The sequence below is a fragment of the Falco punctatus genome (genome assembly GCF_963210335.1).
Source record: "Falco punctatus genome assembly, chromosome: 3".
Taxonomy (NCBI): Eukaryota; Metazoa; Chordata; class Aves; order Falconiformes; family Falconidae; genus Falco; species Falco punctatus.
In genome coordinates this window covers 104,830,355-104,850,147 of record NC_137582.1, presented here as the reverse complement: position 1 = coordinate 104,850,147, position 19,793 = coordinate 104,830,355, and the positions used below count along the sequence as shown (strand labels likewise).

The following is a 19,793-nucleotide window of genomic DNA, read 5'->3' as shown; positions in this document are numbered from 1 at the left end:
CCATGCACATGGGCCCACAGGCTGAGGCAGCCCACCCAGGCTCGTCCTTGCTCTCCTTTAGCGGTGCCAATGCAGGTGGCACGTCTCCCAGCCAGACACCTGCCCTGGGCCACCCAGTCAGGCCTTACCCTCTGCACAGCTCCATCGAAGCTGGTGGAGATGGCGGCTGCTCGAGCTAGCTTGCTGAAATCAGGGGCTCCCCCGACATAAAACGGCTCCTTCAGGTTCAGGAAGGTGTGAGGCACCTGGGGAGGACAGGGGAGAAGGTGACATGGAGAAGATACCAGGCTATCCCTAAGCTGCAAGAAGGGCACTTGGCCCAGCTCCGCGGGGACTAAAGGATGCTGCAAGCAGGGCAGCACTGCAGGCGGAGCAGGCACCCGTGCACAGCCAGAAGCCGGGCTGGTGGGAAAGAAAGCAACACCCGCCTGCCCCCCGCACTCCCCCGCTCACCGCCTTCTTCCCTCAAGGCACGGACTGTGTCCTGCAGCAAGGCTGCTGCGGGCACCTCTGCAGGGGCTGGGCAGGACAGCCCTGCCCGAGGGCAGGCAGGCAGGAGGTGGGCCAGGCAGGGAGAGGCAGGCTAGGCTCTGCATCCCACTTGGGACCACACCTGCACCTCCTCCATTCCCTGGACTGCCCCAGTCCAGCTGTCCCGCACACCCTGCAGCCCTCCCTGCCCTGCCACCGGGACCTACGGCTGGTCACCAGCCACGGCACTGCCGGCATGAGCCGGTGCCGAGCACAGGGAGGCGATGAGTTCCATGGATCTGGCACCAAACAGGCTGTCTAAAGGGTGCTGGGCGAAACGGGCCTCCAGTGAACCTCCTCATGCCAAGCTGCAAGGTCTTGCCTGCCAACAGGCATGCAAGGAAAAGATTTTCTGAGAATTTAATTTTGGGGAGATGCTCTCAGGCGTGGAGGCCTCCAGTTCTGCGTGGCTCCCAAAACCAAGTAAACAAATATTGCTTCCCTCTCACCAGGGCTAATGCTTAAACCCAAACGCATACCGGAGGGATTTAGCTTGGATTCATCCGGCTGCTACAGGTCCCCTACAGCACATGGCTAGAGGAGGTTCTCCTGCATCTCACGTGGCTGTGTGTTTGGAGGAGAAAGGCTCCCTCCTTGCTGTCACCCTGCAGCCCCAACTGCACAGCACAGAAAGTCCAGGTGAGTCTTCAGCCACATGGTTCACTTGGCACACAACAGAAGCAATGTCCCTTCCCGAGCACCTGGGATGGAGCCCGAGGCACAGCAGCGAGGCAAAGATGCAGTTATATGAATCACTAGCTAATGCTTTGTGGAGTTAACACAAGAAACATGACCAGATTAATTGAAATGCTTCCAAAACAAAATGTAACTGGCTGGAAATTAATGATGGGAGAGGATACAAGTGTCTCTAATCTACAGAGATCCTACAGCTGCTTGGTCAGATGGGAAAGGGAGTGGGTGAGACACTGAGATCTGAATGGAAAACGAAGAAGAACAACGTGCCAATGGCAAATGAGATGGAGGTGCAGTGGGTCATACTTATCTTTACCTTACGGGATTTCTGGGATCCAGACAGCAGGGGAGGGAAAAATACGAATGAAAATCAAAGGGAGAGAGAGAAAGAGAGAGAGAAAAAAGGAAGATCAGTGGGTAACATCATAACATGCGGGGCTGCAAGACCACTGCAGCAGCCAGTGCCTGGGGTAGCCAGGGAAGGGGAAGGGGAGCTGGAGAAGGCAACAGGAGGGGCCGCTGCCAGCCGGGGTAGCCTTCGCCTGGAGAGAAGCTTGAGACACTGAGAGTGAAGGGAGGAAGAAATCCCTTCTTTGGCAGGAATGATGTGGATCTCAGGGAAGAGTTCAGCAGCAGATGGGGCTTTTTCTGCATTACCAGTTTCCCTGCTGGAAAGGTGGATGAAAGGAAGGCCAGCGGCCCTGCCGTGACACCCAGGGAACTGCTGTTCGTGCAGAGACAGAAGTGCAGAGGGGACAGGGCACAGGGAGAAGTCAGAGAGGTAGGCTGCCAGCTGGGAAACAGAGGAGAGAAGGCACTGATGGGTTCCGCAGCAACAGTGCAACGGGGCTTCTACTGCCCCGTGACCTCCTCCCGCCGAGCTCTGCGCCCAGCATCAAGGGCACGGGCTGATACCCCCACGGTCCAACACGGCGGCAGCCTGGGCTGCCAGGGGGCCTTGGGTACCGACCCCGACAAGGACAGTCGAGGACCTGCAAACAAAGGCCAAGGGGCGTGTGCACGTGTGTGAGGGGGGGCTCCATCGAACACATTCCTGAAACCAAGGCCCCCAGGAGTCAGGGATGCGTGTCACTGGCGAAGGCGCTGCAGCTCTGTGTGGCAAGGGGCAAGGAGGGGGAAGAGCTGGGAGAAGCGCGCAGCTGAGGTCCTACAGCACCGGTACCAGGCTGCAGAGCGGCTAAGAGAGGCGGGCGAGCTCTGCCCCGCAGCATCCTTTTCTCCTCAGGTCTTGCCCTCTCCTCCTCTGCCCTTGAAGACATGCACCACAGGGTGCCCTTGAGCCTGGGAACTTCTCAGCTCATGTCACACATGACAGGAGCAAGGCTGGAAGCCCAGAGGGCTCTCCCTCCTGGCCCATCAGCTTACCGGTGACTCTCCCATCACCCTCTCGCCATTGTTGATCCTCATTACTCCTTTGCGCCCGTTCCTCTCCAACAGGACACTTATCCAGGTGTTGAGGGGAACTTGCTCTTTGCTCCTGGTGATAAGAAAGGAGGAGAAGACACATGGGTGAGAGCTCTGCCACCACCACCTGCAAACACAGCACTGTAAACCTCCCCTGACCACCTTGGGCTGCCCAGGCCACCGCAACCTGGCCAGCTTGGGCTGCCCCTGCTCACAGCCAGCCCGGCATTAGCCTGGGAAAGAGGCACACGCCAGGGACAGGCCCAGCTTTGCTCTGTCCCACAGAGGGACAGCTGACCAAAAACCATTACTGCAAACAGCCAAGGCCAGTATGAAGTCTGCTCCCCCCCTGCCCCCCAGGGTTCCTTACGAACTGGGGGTGTTTAGCCTGGAGGAGACTCAGGGACCCCTCATTGCTCCCTACAGCTACCTGAAAGGCGGTTGTAGCAAGGTGGGGTCAGTCTCTTCTACCAGGTAACAACTGACAGGACAAGATGAAATGGCCTCAAGCTATGCCAGGGGAGATTTAGATTGGACATTAGGAAAAATTTCTTCACTGAAAGGGTGGCCAAGCATTGGAACAGGCTGCCCAGGGAGGTGGTGGCATCAACATCCCTGGAGGTGTTTAAAAAATGCAGAGATGCAGTGCTTGGGGACATGGTTCAGCGGTGGGCTTGGCAGTGCTGGGTTAATGGTTGGACTTGAAGCTTTTAAAGGTCTTTTCCAACCTACTCAACCAATCCAACCTGACTCTATGATTTTCTGGGAGGGGAGCTCAAAGCCAGTGCTGGACACCTAAGGCTGTCCCTCAGGCCTCCGCTGCCACGTCCCCATGATGAGCAGCTCTACAGCCTGCAGCCCATCCTACCTGAGCACAGCTGCCCCTTTGCCCAGGTCGTATCTGTACTCCAGGTAGCCATCGTGTAAGCCCAGAGAGACAAAGTCCCCTTTGCCGTCTGTCTTCTGGCCATTGTAGAAGATCATGCCACTGGGGTTCTTGGCCAGGAAAACAACTTCCATGGACATTTTGTCCCTGAGGAGAGAAGGATTATGGATACTCTCCAATCCGGCTGCCCATGCGCTCTCTTCCCTCGGCCCCATGTGCCAAGCCCTTGGAATACTTCTGCCTGCCTGGGACTACAGGTACGGCAGAGAGATGCCGCCCCTGTAAGGCATCCTTGCCAGGCAAGAGGCACGTCTGCCACATTCGAGATGGTGCTTTGTGGTGCCCATTTACCCCGCCTGTTGTAATGCCAAGCACATGGGGTGCAGTGCTGGCTCAGGCTGGCTGCAGGCATTCTGGCGATGCCAGCTCCTCTGGAAAAGAGCTCCAGCAGGCAAAAGGGAAGACCCCTGGGGATAGCCAGCGTGTGACAGGCGAGGCTCAGAGCCTGAGCTCTCTCCCCCGAACCAGCCACGCAGACGATGCACTCGCCTGCCCCTCTCCCATTCCCTGGCACTTACTGCAGGTCAGGAACGAAGGTCTGCAGCCCATTCAGCTCCAGGTAGGAGAAGCCATTGAACTCCGGGAGGAAGGGCATGGTGTGGTCCTGCTCTGTCACTGGGCACAAATGAGGGAATGGTGAGGAAGAGGAGGCAGAGCAGCTTCAGCCAGTGCCCCAGAGGCACAGCGGGCAAGGCCTCCTGGCCACCCAGGCTGGGGAAATCAGCACCTTCAGTTCCACCCCCTTCCCCAGACCCGCTCCTCTGCCAGCTCCCGTCCCACCTAGCTCGCAGAAGTCTCCTTCCCGGCCCATGGGACAGGTGCACAAGGCACCTCCCTCTGGCAGCACCAGACAGGTGGCAGAGACGTGGCAGGGCGTAGGGTCACAGGGATTCCTCTCATCGGCACACGTCGGGCCTGCAGCAGAAAAGGCAGTCTGTCAGCTCAGCATCCCAAACCAACAGCCATCAGGCACGATTTGGCCAGAGACAAATGTCTCTGATGTCTCCCAATGCCCTGCCAGAATCAGTTGGGTTCCCATGACTCAAGAAGCCCCCCTCAGCGGACCCCAGAAACGGCAGATGATACCCTTGCCAGACTATGCCCCTAAAATGCAAGAGGAAACTTTTTTGCGCATGAGAACAGATCCTGGCCCTTGCCTTATGTGCATACGAACAGGTCTACGTTCTCAATGTATTGACTTGACTGGATGCAGCTTCATCCTATTCTTCCTCCTCTAATGCACTGCTGACACTCCACACCACATCCCTCCCTGCTGTAGCTCATAACACGAGCCCCAGGGGCTGTGAGAACCTTCAGGGCCAGGCAGCGGGATCAGGAGCCCCAGCAATGCTCGCTCTGCAGCCCCTTCCCCGTACCAGTGTAGGTGTAGAGACACTCGCAGTGGAACATCTCTGCCTCCTTGACATGGCAGATGCCACCATGGTGACAGGGGTTGGGGTGACAGGGGTCGTTGCCACACTCGCCCACCCCGCTGCCATACAGCACATCACTGCCTTTCTCCCGCAGGTCGTACATCTGGTTGTTCACGTCCAGGAGACGGATGCAGCCCTTCAGGCCAGCTGTAGCTGTGGTACGATCTGCCACCCTGCAAGGACAGAGGACAAAGTGGGTGGGGGTTTTGTCCCCCGAGGACAAAAATGCAGAGGCCCTCCAAGCATCTGGGTCAGGCTGCGCTTCCCAGCAGGGCATTCAGAGCCCCCCCCGGCCCAGAGAAGCCCCACTCTACAACAACCCTCCAGCCACTGCCTGAAGCCTGCTGGCAGGCAGGGAGCTGCAGCCACCACGGATGCTCTGCCCGCAGCAGCAGTGGATGCTGTGACACCCAGGGCAGCATCCAGTGCCCTCACTCACACAGCCATTTGGTCCTCCGGCGCTCCCCCGATGAACAGGTCCGTGTCAAGGTTGAGCCCGTCAGTGCCCGTCGGGCTCTCCCCGCTGACATGGGGCTCCCCATCGACAGACAGCATGCCGCTGCGGCGGTTGCGGTTCACCACTAACTGGTGCCACTTGCCAGGCTCAACACGGACTTTGCTGGTGATGACGCCCGTGCCGGAGCCAGTGTTAAACCTGGAGCAGAAGAGGGGAGGCCTGTGTCTTCTGCCACCGTGCACAAAGGTGGCATCTGTGCCATGGCACAGGGGCTGCTGCATCCCAGGGAGGAGCTGGGAGCACTCAGGAGCCCCCCTCCCTCCCCAGCTCTGGATCAGGCTGCATGCGCCATCCCCCACTGAGCATCACAACTGACCGCCTGAGAGCTCCTCTGGGCTTTGCAGCCTCCAGAGATCTGCCCTCCACCTCGCCTTACTCCAAATCTGCACCTTTGGCTTGTGGAACTGGAAAATTCATTTCAGCTCACATTTCTGGGGCCGTTTTCCCTTTCTTTTTTCCTCTGCATTTCTTTTTCCAGTACAAAAACAGCGCCAAAAAAAGACTTCTCACTTCCTCAAAAAAATCAGCCTCCCACACCTTTTAGCTTTCAGACTGAAATAAGTGAATTAACTTCCTTGAAAAGTGTCAAGGAGAATGAGTGCCCTTAGTATTCCTATTGCATTGGAAAAAATGCTCCTCCTGTTCTTGCTCACTTGATGCTACTGTTTCTTATCCTCCAAGTTTGAGCCCAGCACCCTCCTGGTGTTCTGCAAGGACCGTTCTGGCAAGAACGGCTCCTCTGCTTCTTTCACATCCTGCAGGGCTGAGGGGAAGCGCACCCACCTGAGCTCCACATAGCTGCCAACCAGCGCCAGGGAAATGAAGTCTTTGCCGCGGTTCTGCCCGTTGTAGAGCAGCAGCCCGCCAAGCTCCACAGTCCTGAACTCCATGGCGATGCGCACGGTGTGGTACGCCTTCATCATCTTGAAGGCCAGGTAGGACTTGCCACCAAAGCTGGGGATGAAGTACCTGATAGCTGCAAGAGCCAGGGAGGGTAGAGAAAGGAAGAAGGGATGAAGTAGAGGAGGAAATAGAAGGACAGAGAGCAGATAAAGGCCAGACATGAGCCCATGAACATTTTCCTACTCGTACAAAGAGAGCTTTTGTGAAATGACAGAAAGAAGCTTGCTCTCCTCTCTGGGTCAATGCTCCTGTGCAACCATCCCCTGTCACCACCTCCTAGACACTCATAATGGTAGCAACCAACTCCTCTCATGGTGGCAGGCCCCCCAGAGATTGCTCCCAGGCTTTAGAGATCTGTGGTACCGCTCCCCGAGCACTTGGCTTCAGGGTGCTGTCCCCGCCAGCTCCTCCCAGGTAAGGACCAGCGCTGTCGGTCCTTTCCATGCCCAGCTAGCACATCCTCTGTGCCGTCAGCTGAGCTCCGCTGCGCACACAGTTCCCTGTAACTCAACTTCCCAGCTCCCTGGATAATTTTTACCTGTCCCTTCCAGAATCCCACATGACAGACTGACATTCATCACTCCAGGCTTTTATTTATTGTAGCTGAGATTTTCCAAGGGATCTGGAAGACCAAGCCCTATTAAAATTAATAAGGCTGGACACCTACATACAGTAGTTTTGAGCACTCCAGCTCAAGCTTTAGGGAAAAGCTTTTCAGGAATAAGGGCTCACAATGCCCAGAGCCCCTGGCGTGACACCAGACTACCAGTGGGAGCTCACAGTAAATAACAGCAGCTCTGGTTAAGCGTGCTGCCAGCCTGCAGCTGTTTGCTAAGAAGCTCTGAGCACCGGGAAATAGAGCCTGAATTATCGGCGCACATCTCCTGGTGTTCAAGAGGACAGTTAGTACCTGTCTCTCAGTTACGCTAGCCAGCAGTTACTAGCTGTAGAAGCTGCGAGTGACAATGCCATGAGCCAAGATAAAAAAGCAGCAGCTCACAATTTCCATGCTTCAGGGCACTAGTACAGCAGAAGTGGAGCCAAGAAGAAACTGCTCCCGGCACCTTCTTACCCTGCAGCCTTGCCGTGCTCACCTCTTACAACGCATAGTGCGTGTACAACCTGTTCATGGCAGAGCTAAGGGAGCCGGTTAAATTGGCCCCTGTGGTGCCTCCTGCCCGGTGCACGTGCAGTGCCAGTGCTGGTGATGGAGCTGGGTTCACACCTGCCCCCGTGTCTCTCCATCACCATGCAGCCAATGCAGTTTGCTGGACTACGGACAGACAGGGGTCAGAGGCACGTACGTTTCTCGCAGACGGCTCCCCCTTTGCCGGCTGGGCAGCTGCAGGTGAATTCCTTCCCATCATCCTCGCAGGTGCCACCGTGCAGGCAGGGGTGAGAGTCGCAGGGCCGTATGGGTTTCTTCGTGGCAGGGGGCTGCCGCGTGGGCTTCCACCGGGTGGTGGCCGGGAGGGTGGAGGTGGGTCTCTTGGTGCTTGCAGCTCCTGCCGTCTTGCTGCTGGGTCGGCCCGCGGCATCTGGGCGCAGGACGTGGACCGTGGTGGCAGCAGCGGCCGTGGTGTATCGCCGGGTGGTGGCAGGTGCCATGGTGGTGGCCGTGGTTGTGGTCACAGTGGTGGTGAAGAGCCTGGGGATCCAGTCTGGAACACAGCAAAGGGCAGGTGGAGGCTCGCGCTGTGCAACCCTCCCTGCGGGCTGGGAAAGCCGCTTGGGCTTTTGGGGCGAGATGGCAGCCAGAGGCTCAGACGGATCGCTCCCCTGGGCTGAGCTGAGAACAAGTCCAGGTACATGGACTAACCTCCGGGCCCTGGCTCCGGGCAGCACCGTCTGGGGAAGCATTTGATGGGTTACTGCTACAGATGAAAGGCCCTGGCAAGACCAGAAGAGCCAGCCTGCCCGTTTGAAAGCCTAAACCAAGAGAGGGGGACTGACCGCAGACAGAGGGGGCTCACCGAAGTCCATGAATTTGACGTGCTCCTGCTGGGGCTTCTTCACCAGGATGGTCTTCTTCTTGGAAGCTTTGATCTGCTTCAGCAGCGCCCCTTGGACGTCAGCTGCTGTGTAGGAAGTGGCTGATGGTAGCCAGGAGGAGAAAGGAGAAAGGCAAGGGTGAAGATGCAGGCTCACCTAGAAGTTTCCCTCTCACGACTTCCCTACGTTATATCTGAGTCATCCCTTTCCCTAGGAAAATGCTCCCAGCCCTCCAGGCACCAGCTCAGGGTGCACCTCCCCCCAGCTCTTCTCACAGCATCTGTTGATTTTGCTGGACAGAAGACATAGCCCCAGCAAATTTTAATAAGGTTCTTTCATGCTCCTCGCAGCACATGTGTTTCTCAGGCCGGCAGCCCCACTGGGAGCACGTGCCCTCTCCTCAGGCACATGCCACAGTGCATCAGCACCGGGAAGGCTCCTACCTGGGTCAAAGTGGGACTCCACAATGACACGGACAGCGCTGCTCTGCCCCAGGTCTCGCACACGGATACTCTTGAAATCCTTCTTAACGTCAGAATTGCGGAAAAGCTCATCCAGCTAGTTGGTCGGAGGTGAAGGAGAAAAGATAAACAAACCAGTTAATGGGGAGATCCTAGAACATCCGTCCTTTCAGTAAAAGATCTTGAGTCTCACCGAGTCTCCTTGGTTTCAACCCACAGGGGTTTGCATCCAAACCTTTGCAAGACATCCCACTGACCACACAGAGAACAGGGCACCGTTGTGCAGGGCAATCATTTCAGGCGGTCCCTATTCTTTATGGCCCGCAGTCAAAAGGTAAGAACAGGATCCCGAAATAGTGTGGGGAAGGCGAGCTATCCCCACCATAGCTGTGAAAAAGAATGGAACAGAGCCAGACCAGAGACACCTTGCAGTTCATATAGGGATTTTTTACTGTGTGGCATCTAAGTCTTAGTGATCTCTTCTAAAGCTCTGTAAACCTGCTTAGGCACTTTGGAAAATCCCATAAAGCACCATTCTGCATCTTTAAGTACCTGACTGCCTTTTAAAACTTGGCTCTCAGACATTGCAGGATTTGTCTGAAGTCACACGAAGGAGACAGTGGCAGCCCAAGGCTTACAGAAAGTCGGGGCTGTAACACCCCTGCTAGCTACCTGCCCAGACTCGCATCGGACCAGCAGCTGTCACAGCTGGAGGCCACCGCTTCCCTCCCTCGGCTTCACGGCAAAGGCAGAAAAGAAAGTAATTAACTGACTAATGGTCTCATGGTATAGCCTCCTCCTATAAATTCGGGCACAGTGATCTCAGAGGGGTAAAGGAGCATATCGCATCCATGGGCATTTGCAGGCACGTTGCACGGGGACAACAGGTCTCTGCAGCACGGGGCTGGGGCAGGAACCCTCAGCCCAGCCATGTGCCTGTGCCATGCCTTCATTTCCCCCAGCCTGGGAACACAGAAGCCAGCAGCGTCTCTTGCCTTGCTGGGGAGGGGAGAATGCACGAACATGTGAATGAAGCTTTTGTGTGCGTGTTTGTATCCTCGGATAGAAGTCACTGTTGTATTGGGAAATATTGCTATTGTGATACAGAACTGCATGAACCATATGGTCCATATGCCAGGCACACATCTGCTTATATGACTGTACCAAGGGCTTGCCAACTTCTAAGTGCAGCTTGGAACCAGCTCTGAATATGTTAATCTCCTTGCAAAGATGCTTTGTATTTGCTGTGCCACACTGCAGGCTACAGTAAAATGTTGCTACCCCATCCAGCGCTTCCTTGGCATACCCATATGTACACACATCGCCACGCAAAGCCCGCCTACTCCAGGAGCTGGCAATGCAGGGGAGTTCTTCCTAAAGGTGGGAGACTTGAGTTTACACAAGCAGCTTCCCAAGTTGTGTAGCTGAACTGGGGGGGGCAAAGGGGTTTTGGATACATTTTTGTCTAAGGGCTCTTCATGGAGATATGGACACTTTGGGAAATCCAGGGTGTTAAGGCAGAACTTCTCATCTAAACAGCTCCATCACCAAGATCAAGCTGAGAAAGGATAACTTTTGGTCCAAAACATAACAAAGGATGGAACCCACTGAGACACAGCATGTGGTAGAGGCTAATAACACATGTAGATTAAAAAGCGATCGGACAAATTCACGGAGGGCACCTTTTAGAACTGGTGCATCATTTCCTTACACTCTTTTAAGTGCCCACCCCACAAAGGCATTAGCCCTGACAATAACCCGTGTTCACTTCCAGCTTTTGTAGGTTAAGCCCATCTCAAAAAAACCCACCAGACCCAACATGATGCAATGCTCCTCCAAGGTACTCAACACGTTTTGCAGATAGGTCTCTGTGCTCCTACTTGACAGACAGCTATGACAGGCCACTGCCTCCCCAGAAGCTATTGCGAGTGAGAAGGCAAAGCAGGAGGAAACCCACGGTGGTTCCCCTGGTTGGGACGACAGAGCATCTGCAGCTGCGGAGGGTGGCGTTGGCACAGGGCACTACAGACCACGCACCCAGGGAGCAGCGCCCAGCAAGCAGGCAGCGCTCAGTCCCCGCTTTGGCAGGGTGGCTGGAATGAAGCGCAGCAGGCAGGTGAGCAGGGCTTGCTACACAGCTGTGGACTGAGGTCCTCAGCCCCTGGACCGGGTATTTCTCCAACAGGAGACTCTCGGTCCACTGCGGTCTGGCTTGGTACCCTTCCTCAGCAATGTGCTCCTGCAGCCCCCGGGGCTAATTCCCAGCTCCGTGGCACTGAGACAGGGTGTTGGATCAGGCTCCATCAATCTGCATCTTGCACCCTCCGACCCCCTGCTGCCCTGGCACCCTGCCTGGGAGGGCACCTCTGTTGAGCTGTTGTTTGTCGGTCTCTGTCTGTCTGTCTCTTCTCAATGTCCTTGTTTCTTTGTTTTCAAGCCACCTGACCAATGAGATCCCCGCGTAAGTACAGTCCTCCCTGCAGCCATCTGCCCTCCACCTCATCTCCCCTTGCCCCCCTGAGTGCCCACCCGCAGGGGAGCCGGGAGCGCAGGGCAGGTGTGGGAGGAGGAATACAGGCACTCTCCCAGGGGGCTGCCATGGGCAGGGATTCCCGTTTCAGGGTGACGAGGACACAGGTACTGACCACCGCTCTTGTGGCAGTACCAGGGCCCAAACACAGCCAAGATGCAGCAGGAGCTCCGCTGCCTGGCTCTGCTGCAGGCAGATGTCCTGGCAGCACGCTGCAACTTACCCTTAGTTGAAGTGGGTGAGCACAGAGGAAGAAAATTCCTGTGATTTGCCTCTTCCATCAGCGGCAAAGGCATTGGCGATGGAAGTAAGGGGTGCTAATCCTGCCCTGATTTTTCCAGCAGAATATGGCATTGCTGCTGTAGTGAGGAGGCCAGGCTGGGTGCTAGAAGTGTTCCCCAGTCCGGGGAATGCGGCCTGGGCAATGCCTTGCAATGTGCAGTGCAGCTGCGGGGCAGAAGAGGGGCCTGGGCGGGCGGATGGGGAGAAGGGCTCCTTCCCCAGAGCGGGCTTGACAGCTGTTGATTTGCTGCCTGTCTCTCCTGCTGAGCAGCAGGAGTGGAAGAGAAGCACTGGTTCGTGCAGCTGTATTGCCCGCTGTGTGGGGGAGTCTGAGTGATACCTGCCTTGTTACATCCCCATTTCACCTCATTTTCTACAAGCTGGGGTCAGGCAGAGGCTCAGGAGGCTGAGCTGTGTGCACGCATGCATGTTAACACCTGAAGAGCCACAGTGAGCACGCCACGGGCTGGCTTCCCATAGGAACCTGGCCACGGGCTGGCTCCCTGTAGGAACCCGGCCACTGGAACAGACAAGCCTGCTGATGAGCAGCAGCTCAGAGAAAGCCTGCTCGCTTCAGCCAGTTGCTTCTGGAAGTGAATATTTGGGGTTTAGCTGTCTGCCCACCACAGCACAGACAGGGGTGGGCAGGGTCCTCTCTTCTTTTGCTGAGGCCAGAAAAGCCCTAGCCAGACCCTAGGTCAATGCAAAGAACTCACCGCGCTCTCAATGCTCCTGGCCGTCTCCCCAAAGAGCTCTGACTTGGGGTCAGCCATCTCCGGTGTGTAGAACAGCTCCTGGCCTTCCACCTCCTCCAAGATGAGGACTCCTTGGAAGACTTTGGTAGCTATGGGAGGGAGGGTAAACAAGACAAAACGCCTTTAGTCGGCTTGTGGGCAGGGGACAGGCGTGTGGCTGACAGCCGCAAGGAGCGTTCGAGTCCCTGGGGGGAAAGGGTGATGGCAGTGTGCGGGTAGTGCCAGTGTTGGGGTTAGTCTGGATGGGTCTGGGAGAGCGCCATGGAGGATTAGTATCAGAGGGTGCTGGAGCAGATGGCAAAGACCAGGCTGGAGATGGCAGCTTTTACCATACGGTTTCCTCTGAGCTCCGGCCCGGATAGCAGCCCCCCTGCACCGGCTGAGTAACAAGAGAAAGACGTTAGCCAGAGCAGCACATAGTCAATACGGCAGGATCAGACACGGGCATGCAGAAGAGGGCAGAGGAGGGTGACATGTGAACTCTGGACAAGGAGAAGACCTGTGCTGGGAAAGGGAAGCAGAGACCCTGCCAGCTAACAGGCTGTGGCCAGCCTTGCAAAACCAAACCGAAACTGCAACAGGAACCCACAGTGTGGCTCCTTCTAGGGGAGCTGTGGGGTGCAGAGGCAGCTATAGAAAGATCCCCGCTGTGGGTAACCATGCTGGAGGTTCCCAGCAGCTGTCCTTCCGCGGGTTAAAAGGGGAAGGAGGTGTCCAGAGGAAAAGGGGAAGTCTGCTGGAAACCCCAAGGAACAGGAGCAGTTAAAAAGGACCTCAGTGAGCAGTGAGGAAACAGCTGGGAGACGGCTCCAGAGCAACAATTCTTAGGGTAACAAGGATGCATGTACAACATACATGACCGAGCACAGGTGGCTCAGTGTTTCCTCAATATGGACTCAACATGGTGTGGAAGGGACTGCGAGTAGGCAAGACAGATCCTGCCTAGGTCATGAGAGCACTGTGCACCCCTAGCAACCGCAGCGCGAGCCCAGAAGCTCAGACTTCACAGGAAGCCCAGCAGGGACACAGGGGCTACTGCTGCTCTCCTCGCCTACCCTGGCACCAAACCGGTCCTGGTCAGCCCAGTTTCCTTCACAGCCATCAGCACAGATAAAATGGGAATCCAAGAAATTCCCTCATTCCCCCTAGTGCCAGTTGTGAGCTCTGCAGAGGCCTGGGCAAAACACTGGTCAAATTTTTAAGGCTGTAGCAGTCAATGAAGAAAATGGTCACCTAAACGAAGAAAACTGCAGAGTGCCCTGGCTCCCCACATGAACAGCAGCACCCACCCACCCAAGCACTAGGGCTGGCTGCTGGGGGCTGCGGCAGGTGGGCACGTCTGCCAGCTCCCACGGCTCAGCACATCCCCTCGAACGTCCCCTCAGGGACACAGCAGCCCCCTGCCTGCACACAGGAACCGTGCTCGCTGCCAGCTGGGCAAGCACAGCACCATGCTGCTCTCCTGGTGGGCATCTCTCAGTGGCATCCCTCCCCCTCCTGCACCCTGCAAGAGCTCAGCCTGACCCCTGACCGCCGAAAGGGAGCCCACAGCTCAGCCCCGAGGACAAACTCACCCGGACAGTTGCTGCCTTCCGCATCAGCAGCTGCAGTCTTGCCATCAGAGCAGCATCCCAGTGGGGTGTTGTAACATGTCGCCCTCTCAATGGCTGGGGTGGAAGTTACCTGGCTTTCCTCCACCTCCTCTTCCCCTGCAGGGCATTAAGAGGAGCGTTTGCCAGCAGGAGGTAAGACCTCACCTCTGTGTCAGAGAACAAGGCTGAGAGACAGCTTCATTTCATCGTGAGAGACAGGCTACGGTTTAGCCCGCAACCGACCTGCTGAGCCGATGAAGCTCACACTCACCAGCAGAGCCTGCCCCACTAGACTCCTGGTCTCCGCTGATGCCCATCTCTTGGTCTCCACTGCCTTCTGCACTGCCTGACTCAACGTAGGCAGGCTGGGTGGTGGCCAGGACCACTGGTGCGGTGGAGAGAGGGCGGACAGTGGTCTTATACACCCCGTGGGTCACCCATGGTGTAGTGGCTGGTCTGGCAGTCGTGATGCGTCTTGTTGTAGGGTGACCTCTTTCAGTAGGCCTGGCTTCCAACAGCAGGGAGCTGGCAGCCACCTCGGTGGGCTCTGGAGCCCGGGTGGTGAGCCGCAGTGGCGGAGGAAGGATTAACTTGTCCAAGGGCAGTGTGGGCAGCGGTGTGGGTGGTGACGTGTGGCTTGTGTGAGTGATGGACTCTGAAAGGAGCAGCAGGACAGGGCAGGTAAGGAGGGGGCAGGTCTGGGAAAAGCTGGCCGTGACACTTGGAAGCATGCTGCAAACCCTCAGGCACCTGCCCTGGGCAGCACATCTGCTGTGCCATGAAGTCACGGCACAGTGAGGAACTGCAGAGGGAAGCAGCCAGCGTCAGGTCCAGCATCAGGCCAGAGAGCTGGCACTGCCCCAGCACCGACAGCAGCAAACACTCACCGTGGCACTGCCCCACATGCTTCACTGTGATGACCTGTCCCTGCCGGCAAGCGATGGTCTTCAGCTGGCACTGGTCCCCATAAGTGACACCATCTGAGCCACACACCTGGGAAGCAGAAGGGAAATGTGAGCTGCGCCTCTGTCCTCCTCCAGGTGCTGGGCAAAATAAAGCAGTCTCTAAATGGTGGAAGCAGAGGCTTTGCAGGGGTCCCCCTGAGGCAGAGGCGATGGTCTGCACAGAGAGACCCAAGACCAAGAAGCAGAGCAGCTCAGAGGTGCCAGATGGGGCACAGAGCATCCAGCTCTGCTGGGAGACATCTACGACTCACATGTCACCCCTCCCCACGTGCTGAAGACTGTGATCGAACTTGCACACCTGCTTCTTGGGGGTGGGGGAAGAGACATCAGACTCCCACGCTGCCTCTGCCAGCCCAACACAACTGAGCTAGCCACACGTCCCCACACATGCCACTCAGCCCCCACGGCTGCCTCTCCCACAAACCTTGGTCATGTTGGCCTCCGAGCAGAGCGGGGATGGGCACTCACAGTGGGCAAAGCCGTTGACTTCCACGCACGAGGCCCCAAACTCACAGCTCATTTCCTCGCAGGATTTTGGGGCTGATGGGTCTGGGGTAGGGAGAGAAGCGGAAAGAGATGACCTACAACGCACATACCAATCACGCAGAAACGGGCTATGCTGAATCAAAATCCCTCTCTCCTCCCAGTGGGTCCTGGCTCTCCCTGGCATTCGCCAGAGCCATCCAGACCAGTGGACAAGACAGACTTTCATCAGACAGAGAAACAGTCCCCCATGCCCCGAGCGCGTTCAGCTAATAGGAACCCAGCCAGGAACAGAGGCCAGGGCCCCTTTCCCCCAAAGCACAAGCACGCAGGGTGGGAGAGATGCTTTTCTTTCACAAGCCTATGTGTTGCCCTGCCACAGCACCCAAGCACCCGCTTCCCGCTGCCCCACACAATCCCTCTGGTACATGGCTCCCTCACCTTTCTCACAGCCAGTCATGCCCAGCTTGCTGCCATTGGGGCACTGGTTGCACTTCATGCCAGTGATACCCGTCTTGCAGGAGCACAGTCCAGTCATCTGCTCACAGTCATCACGCACTGAACCCACCGGGTCGCAGTTACAGGCTGGGCAAGACGAGGAAAAAGACATTGTTTTGCGGGTGGATTTGTGGAGCCAGCAGCAGAGTCACTCAGGTCCCACAGCAATCCAAGACAAGAGCAAGGAGAAGGGTTCAGGGGACGACCATAATGCTCACTGCTGCTCGCTACCTCCTGACCCCAGACTGTCTGCAGGAACCTGCCTCCTGCACCCGCTACCCCCTGATCATGGTCCTGCAGCTTGTGATCCCGCATCCACCCCCCAGAGTCGCATTCCCATCAGCACTAAAGATCTACGTGGCTCCAGTAGGAACGTTCACCCATCCCAGGGGTCCTTTTCCTCTCTCTGGGGAAGGATAAAGGAGAGGGAGTATAGAGGAGTAGGAGGGTAGCGGCCACTGGTGTCTGTCTAGTTTGAGGTCAGAGGATGTTGCCTACTGACGTTTGTGATTCTGGTTTGACAGCGAGACCCCGCTCTTATTTAAAGACTACAGGTGAGAGTAAATTAAGTACAAAATTGGGAAGACATTTCAGCAGTGCGATGCCTTTGCTGTTACAAAGCTGACATCCTATTTCCAGTTTAAGCTTTCTGGCTCTGACCTACTGAAAACCTGACATGCCAGCATTTGGACAAGCACTCATTCCTGGAGCTGTGCAAGGAACCCAGGAGGCTGCCCGCCTGTCCCCTCTTCAAAGCACAAAGCATCCTTCCTCCCCTTCAGCGGCACAGTGGTGTCTCCAGCTTGCTCCCTCCGAGCAGGGCACTCGGCCTCAGTCCTTTGGCCAGGGGCTTAGGCCAGGTGGGAGCCTGAGACATACCTACCACTCAGCAAATAGCTGTCTGTGACTTTGGCGAGAGATGGGTACAATCATATTCCCTATTGTTTGCAACCCCCTCCCAATAACTCCTCTTCCCCCTGACTGTTCTGGCCTCTGCCTAGTTTGCACCGGATTTCTTGGGTGGGTGTCCAATGCAATTTGAAATCAAGAGGGCTTTTTTTCTCTTAGTTTACAGCTGTTTTCACATGGCTATCCCTGGCGGGGTCAGCAGCAACATGCAAAACCACTGCCTCGTTCCTTCCACTTCAGACCCATCCCCTCACAACTGTCCAGCCTCACGCAGGGACAGCGGGGCCCATCCACGCTGGGCTCCAGCAGCCCTACGGAACATCTGACCAGGGAGCGGGCCCATGGAAGGAGACTTCATCCCCCAGGCAAGCTGCACCAAGGGGGAGCACAGCACCCCTGCAGTGCTTTGGGCCGCGCTGTCTCTCCTGCACGGAGCGAGTCATCAAGCTCTGCAAAAGCAGCCGCGGCAGGTGACTTGCAACAGGACCAGCATTCGGCCCATCATTTTAAACAGCACAGTACTCGCCGTGCCTTGAGCCCCACCGAGCAGGGCAGGGAGCCATGCCAGCAGAGCTGCATGGGATGGGGAGTGATGGGCCAGCCCTGCCTGCACTCACGCGTGCAGCCGCTCTTGCTGTCGGTGACGATGCCGCGGAAATTCCAGAAGCCGGGCTCGCAGCGGTCGCACTTCAGGCCCCCCACGCCTGGCTTGCAGGAGCACTGCCCAGTCGCGGGGTCACAGGCTCCGCCGTAGGAGCCATAGGTGTTGCACTGGCAGGTGCCTGCGGGCAGAGGGAGAGTGCATGAGGCTGAGTCCTGGCCAGGGAGCAGGGGGGATGCTGAGGGGCTGCATCACGCTGGAGGCACCGACTGCTGAGCCAACCAAGCTGCTCAGCCAGGGCAGGAACGTGGTCTTGCGCCAGACAGGAGGTTTCACCAGCTGCTCTCAATTCTTCTCCTCTGCCCCAGCTGCAAGGGGGAACTAAACCTTCAGAGATTAGACCACTTGCTTTGCTGTTATCAAGAACTCCTCTCTCATTAACATCAAAGAGGAAGGAAGCTATTAGAAGTTTATTATTAATTCATTAATTAGGAACCTGATGGAGGGAAATGATCCAAAGATAGACAGAGAGACGCTCCCTTTATCCAGAGGGAGCAGCAGAAAAGGGACACGGGGCACAGCTGGATAGAAAGGGAGACCTTGGGAGCAGCAAGAGGGTGCATGAGCACATCCCCAGACTGCCAGCGGCAGGGAAATGGCATGTCCAGAACAGGCAGCAATGGATAAATCTGCCCTAGGGGCTTCAGGCTGCTGGTTAAGTGGTAATTACCTCCTGATGTACACTTGCTGCCAACACAGGGCCACAGGTGGGACAGAAACTGGTGGGATACTGTATCCCAGTCAATTGCAAAGCTGTGTCCATGGATTGGAGGGCAGAGGAGAAGACTCCCATCAGAGACACGGAGGAACATCGCTACCAACCACCACTGGCAGGGTGATGCTGATAGCCAAGTGCTCATACCCTCCCTAGCCTCCCCTGACCAGCTCCTCCCAGCTCTGCTAGCCCCTCTCACCCAGCACACCGCACCTCACCCCACCCCACCTCTGCTCTTCCCGCACCCACCTCAGCCTCCAGCTAGCCCCATGCACTCCCTGCCAGGAGATGTCTGGACATTCTCTGAATTATGCTGCTTTTTAAATTATACAGCACATTAAACAGCACTACATCCTCATCAAGCAGGCATTAGCCAGGCCCAAGCACGGCATGAGTCGTGTCTCCACGGGGTAATGTGTTTCCCTAACAGGCGGTCACAGCCTCAGCTGTTAAGAGTTTGCTAATGCCTTTCAAAATGCACCTTCTGCTAAAGTGCTGGCTCCGATGATTATTTAATAAATATTAATGAAACATTTGCCAGCTTAGCTTCCTGCACAGTGCAGTCACCCACTAGTTACTGGCCCTGGGGTGGCCTGCAGAAGGTCCCTAGGTGAACCTGAAAGCTCTGTTCCACCTTGTAGTGCAAGGATCCAAGCAGTATTTTTTACCATTCAGGCCAGTGAAAAACCTCTAGCAATGATCTGAAGGCACAGAGGGCATGGTACAGCCCTAGGGCACCTTCTGGGGCATCCAGCATAGACTCAGCACCAAATTCTGAGCCCCATCCTGCCCTAATGCATTTCAGAAGGACTTACACCTGAAAGTTGACTCAGGGCTTTTGAAAGGACAAGAGCATCACTAGTAGACATAGAAGGTGAAGCATGCATGCACATCTCCATATGTGCATGCTGTGAGCCTGGAGCTGCGATAAACGGAGGCTTTTTGAGCCTGGGAGGTCACTAGTTAGCTACAAAATGGGGAGGGTCCACTTTCCTTTGTTTCCCCTGGGATGGGATGCCAAGTACCCCCTCCACCTGATCTCTCCTGCCTTCCAAGCACCCTTGAAGGTCCTTCATGCCCCACCCCCCCCAGGTGGGAACACAAGATTCACTTACTTGGGCATCCAGCTGCACCCACTCCAAGTGCCAAGGTCATGTTGTCTGGGCAGCACCCGTAGATGGTCTGGCTGCAGTGCACAACCAGGAGAGGTGGCGGGGTTGTGGCAAGGGCTGCAGAGGAAGGCAGAGAGGTACAGGTTATCCCTGGCACACAGGCTGCCACAGGGAAGTCCTGCCAATGTCTGATTGAGCAGCTAGCAGCATTCCTGCAAAACCAGGTGGTCCTTGCAGACATGCCGGAAACAGGTGATGAGGTGAGGTCCTACCCTTGGCCAGGGGAAGCACAGGGCACAATACAGGAATGATGCAGCAGGGATCAGCAAATCAACACAGACACTGCTGTGTCCTTGGTAAGCACTTCCTTGCGTGGCCCCAGGGAAAGGG

At 56.4% G+C, this 19,793-nt stretch overlaps 1 protein-coding gene across 3 annotated transcripts in view; it reads right to left on the bottom strand.

Annotated features, from left to right (window-relative positions):
• Positions 1-19,793, bottom strand: part of AGRN (agrin) — a 139,596-nt gene that overhangs the window by 10,469 nt on the left and 109,334 nt on the right. For all 3 annotated transcript variants that reach the window (XM_080380029.1, XM_080380030.1, XM_080380031.1), the window contains 19 exons: positions 19,407-19,520; positions 17,533-17,697; positions 15,950-16,093; positions 15,450-15,574; positions 14,948-15,053; positions 14,332-14,715; positions 14,043-14,177; positions 12,430-12,557; positions 8,884-8,998; positions 8,422-8,541; positions 7,753-8,109; positions 6,329-6,521; positions 5,468-5,683; positions 4,972-5,201; positions 4,376-4,510; positions 4,114-4,210; positions 3,518-3,682; positions 2,611-2,722; positions 129-245 (listed from right to left, as the gene is read on the bottom strand). In XM_080380029.1, the coding sequence (XP_080236155.1) occupies positions 129-245; positions 2,611-2,722; positions 3,518-3,682; positions 4,114-4,210; positions 4,376-4,510; positions 4,972-5,201; positions 5,468-5,683; positions 6,329-6,521; positions 7,753-8,109; positions 8,422-8,541; positions 8,884-8,998; positions 12,430-12,557; positions 14,043-14,177; positions 14,332-14,715; positions 14,948-15,053; positions 15,450-15,574; positions 15,950-16,093; positions 17,533-17,697; positions 19,407-19,520 (3,158 nt within the window). The remainder of the gene's footprint in view (positions 1-128; positions 246-2,610; positions 2,723-3,517; positions 3,683-4,113; positions 4,211-4,375; positions 4,511-4,971; positions 5,202-5,467; positions 5,684-6,328; positions 6,522-7,752; positions 8,110-8,421; positions 8,542-8,883; positions 8,999-12,429; positions 12,558-14,042; positions 14,178-14,331; positions 14,716-14,947; positions 15,054-15,449; positions 15,575-15,949; positions 16,094-17,532; positions 17,698-19,406; positions 19,521-19,793) is intronic.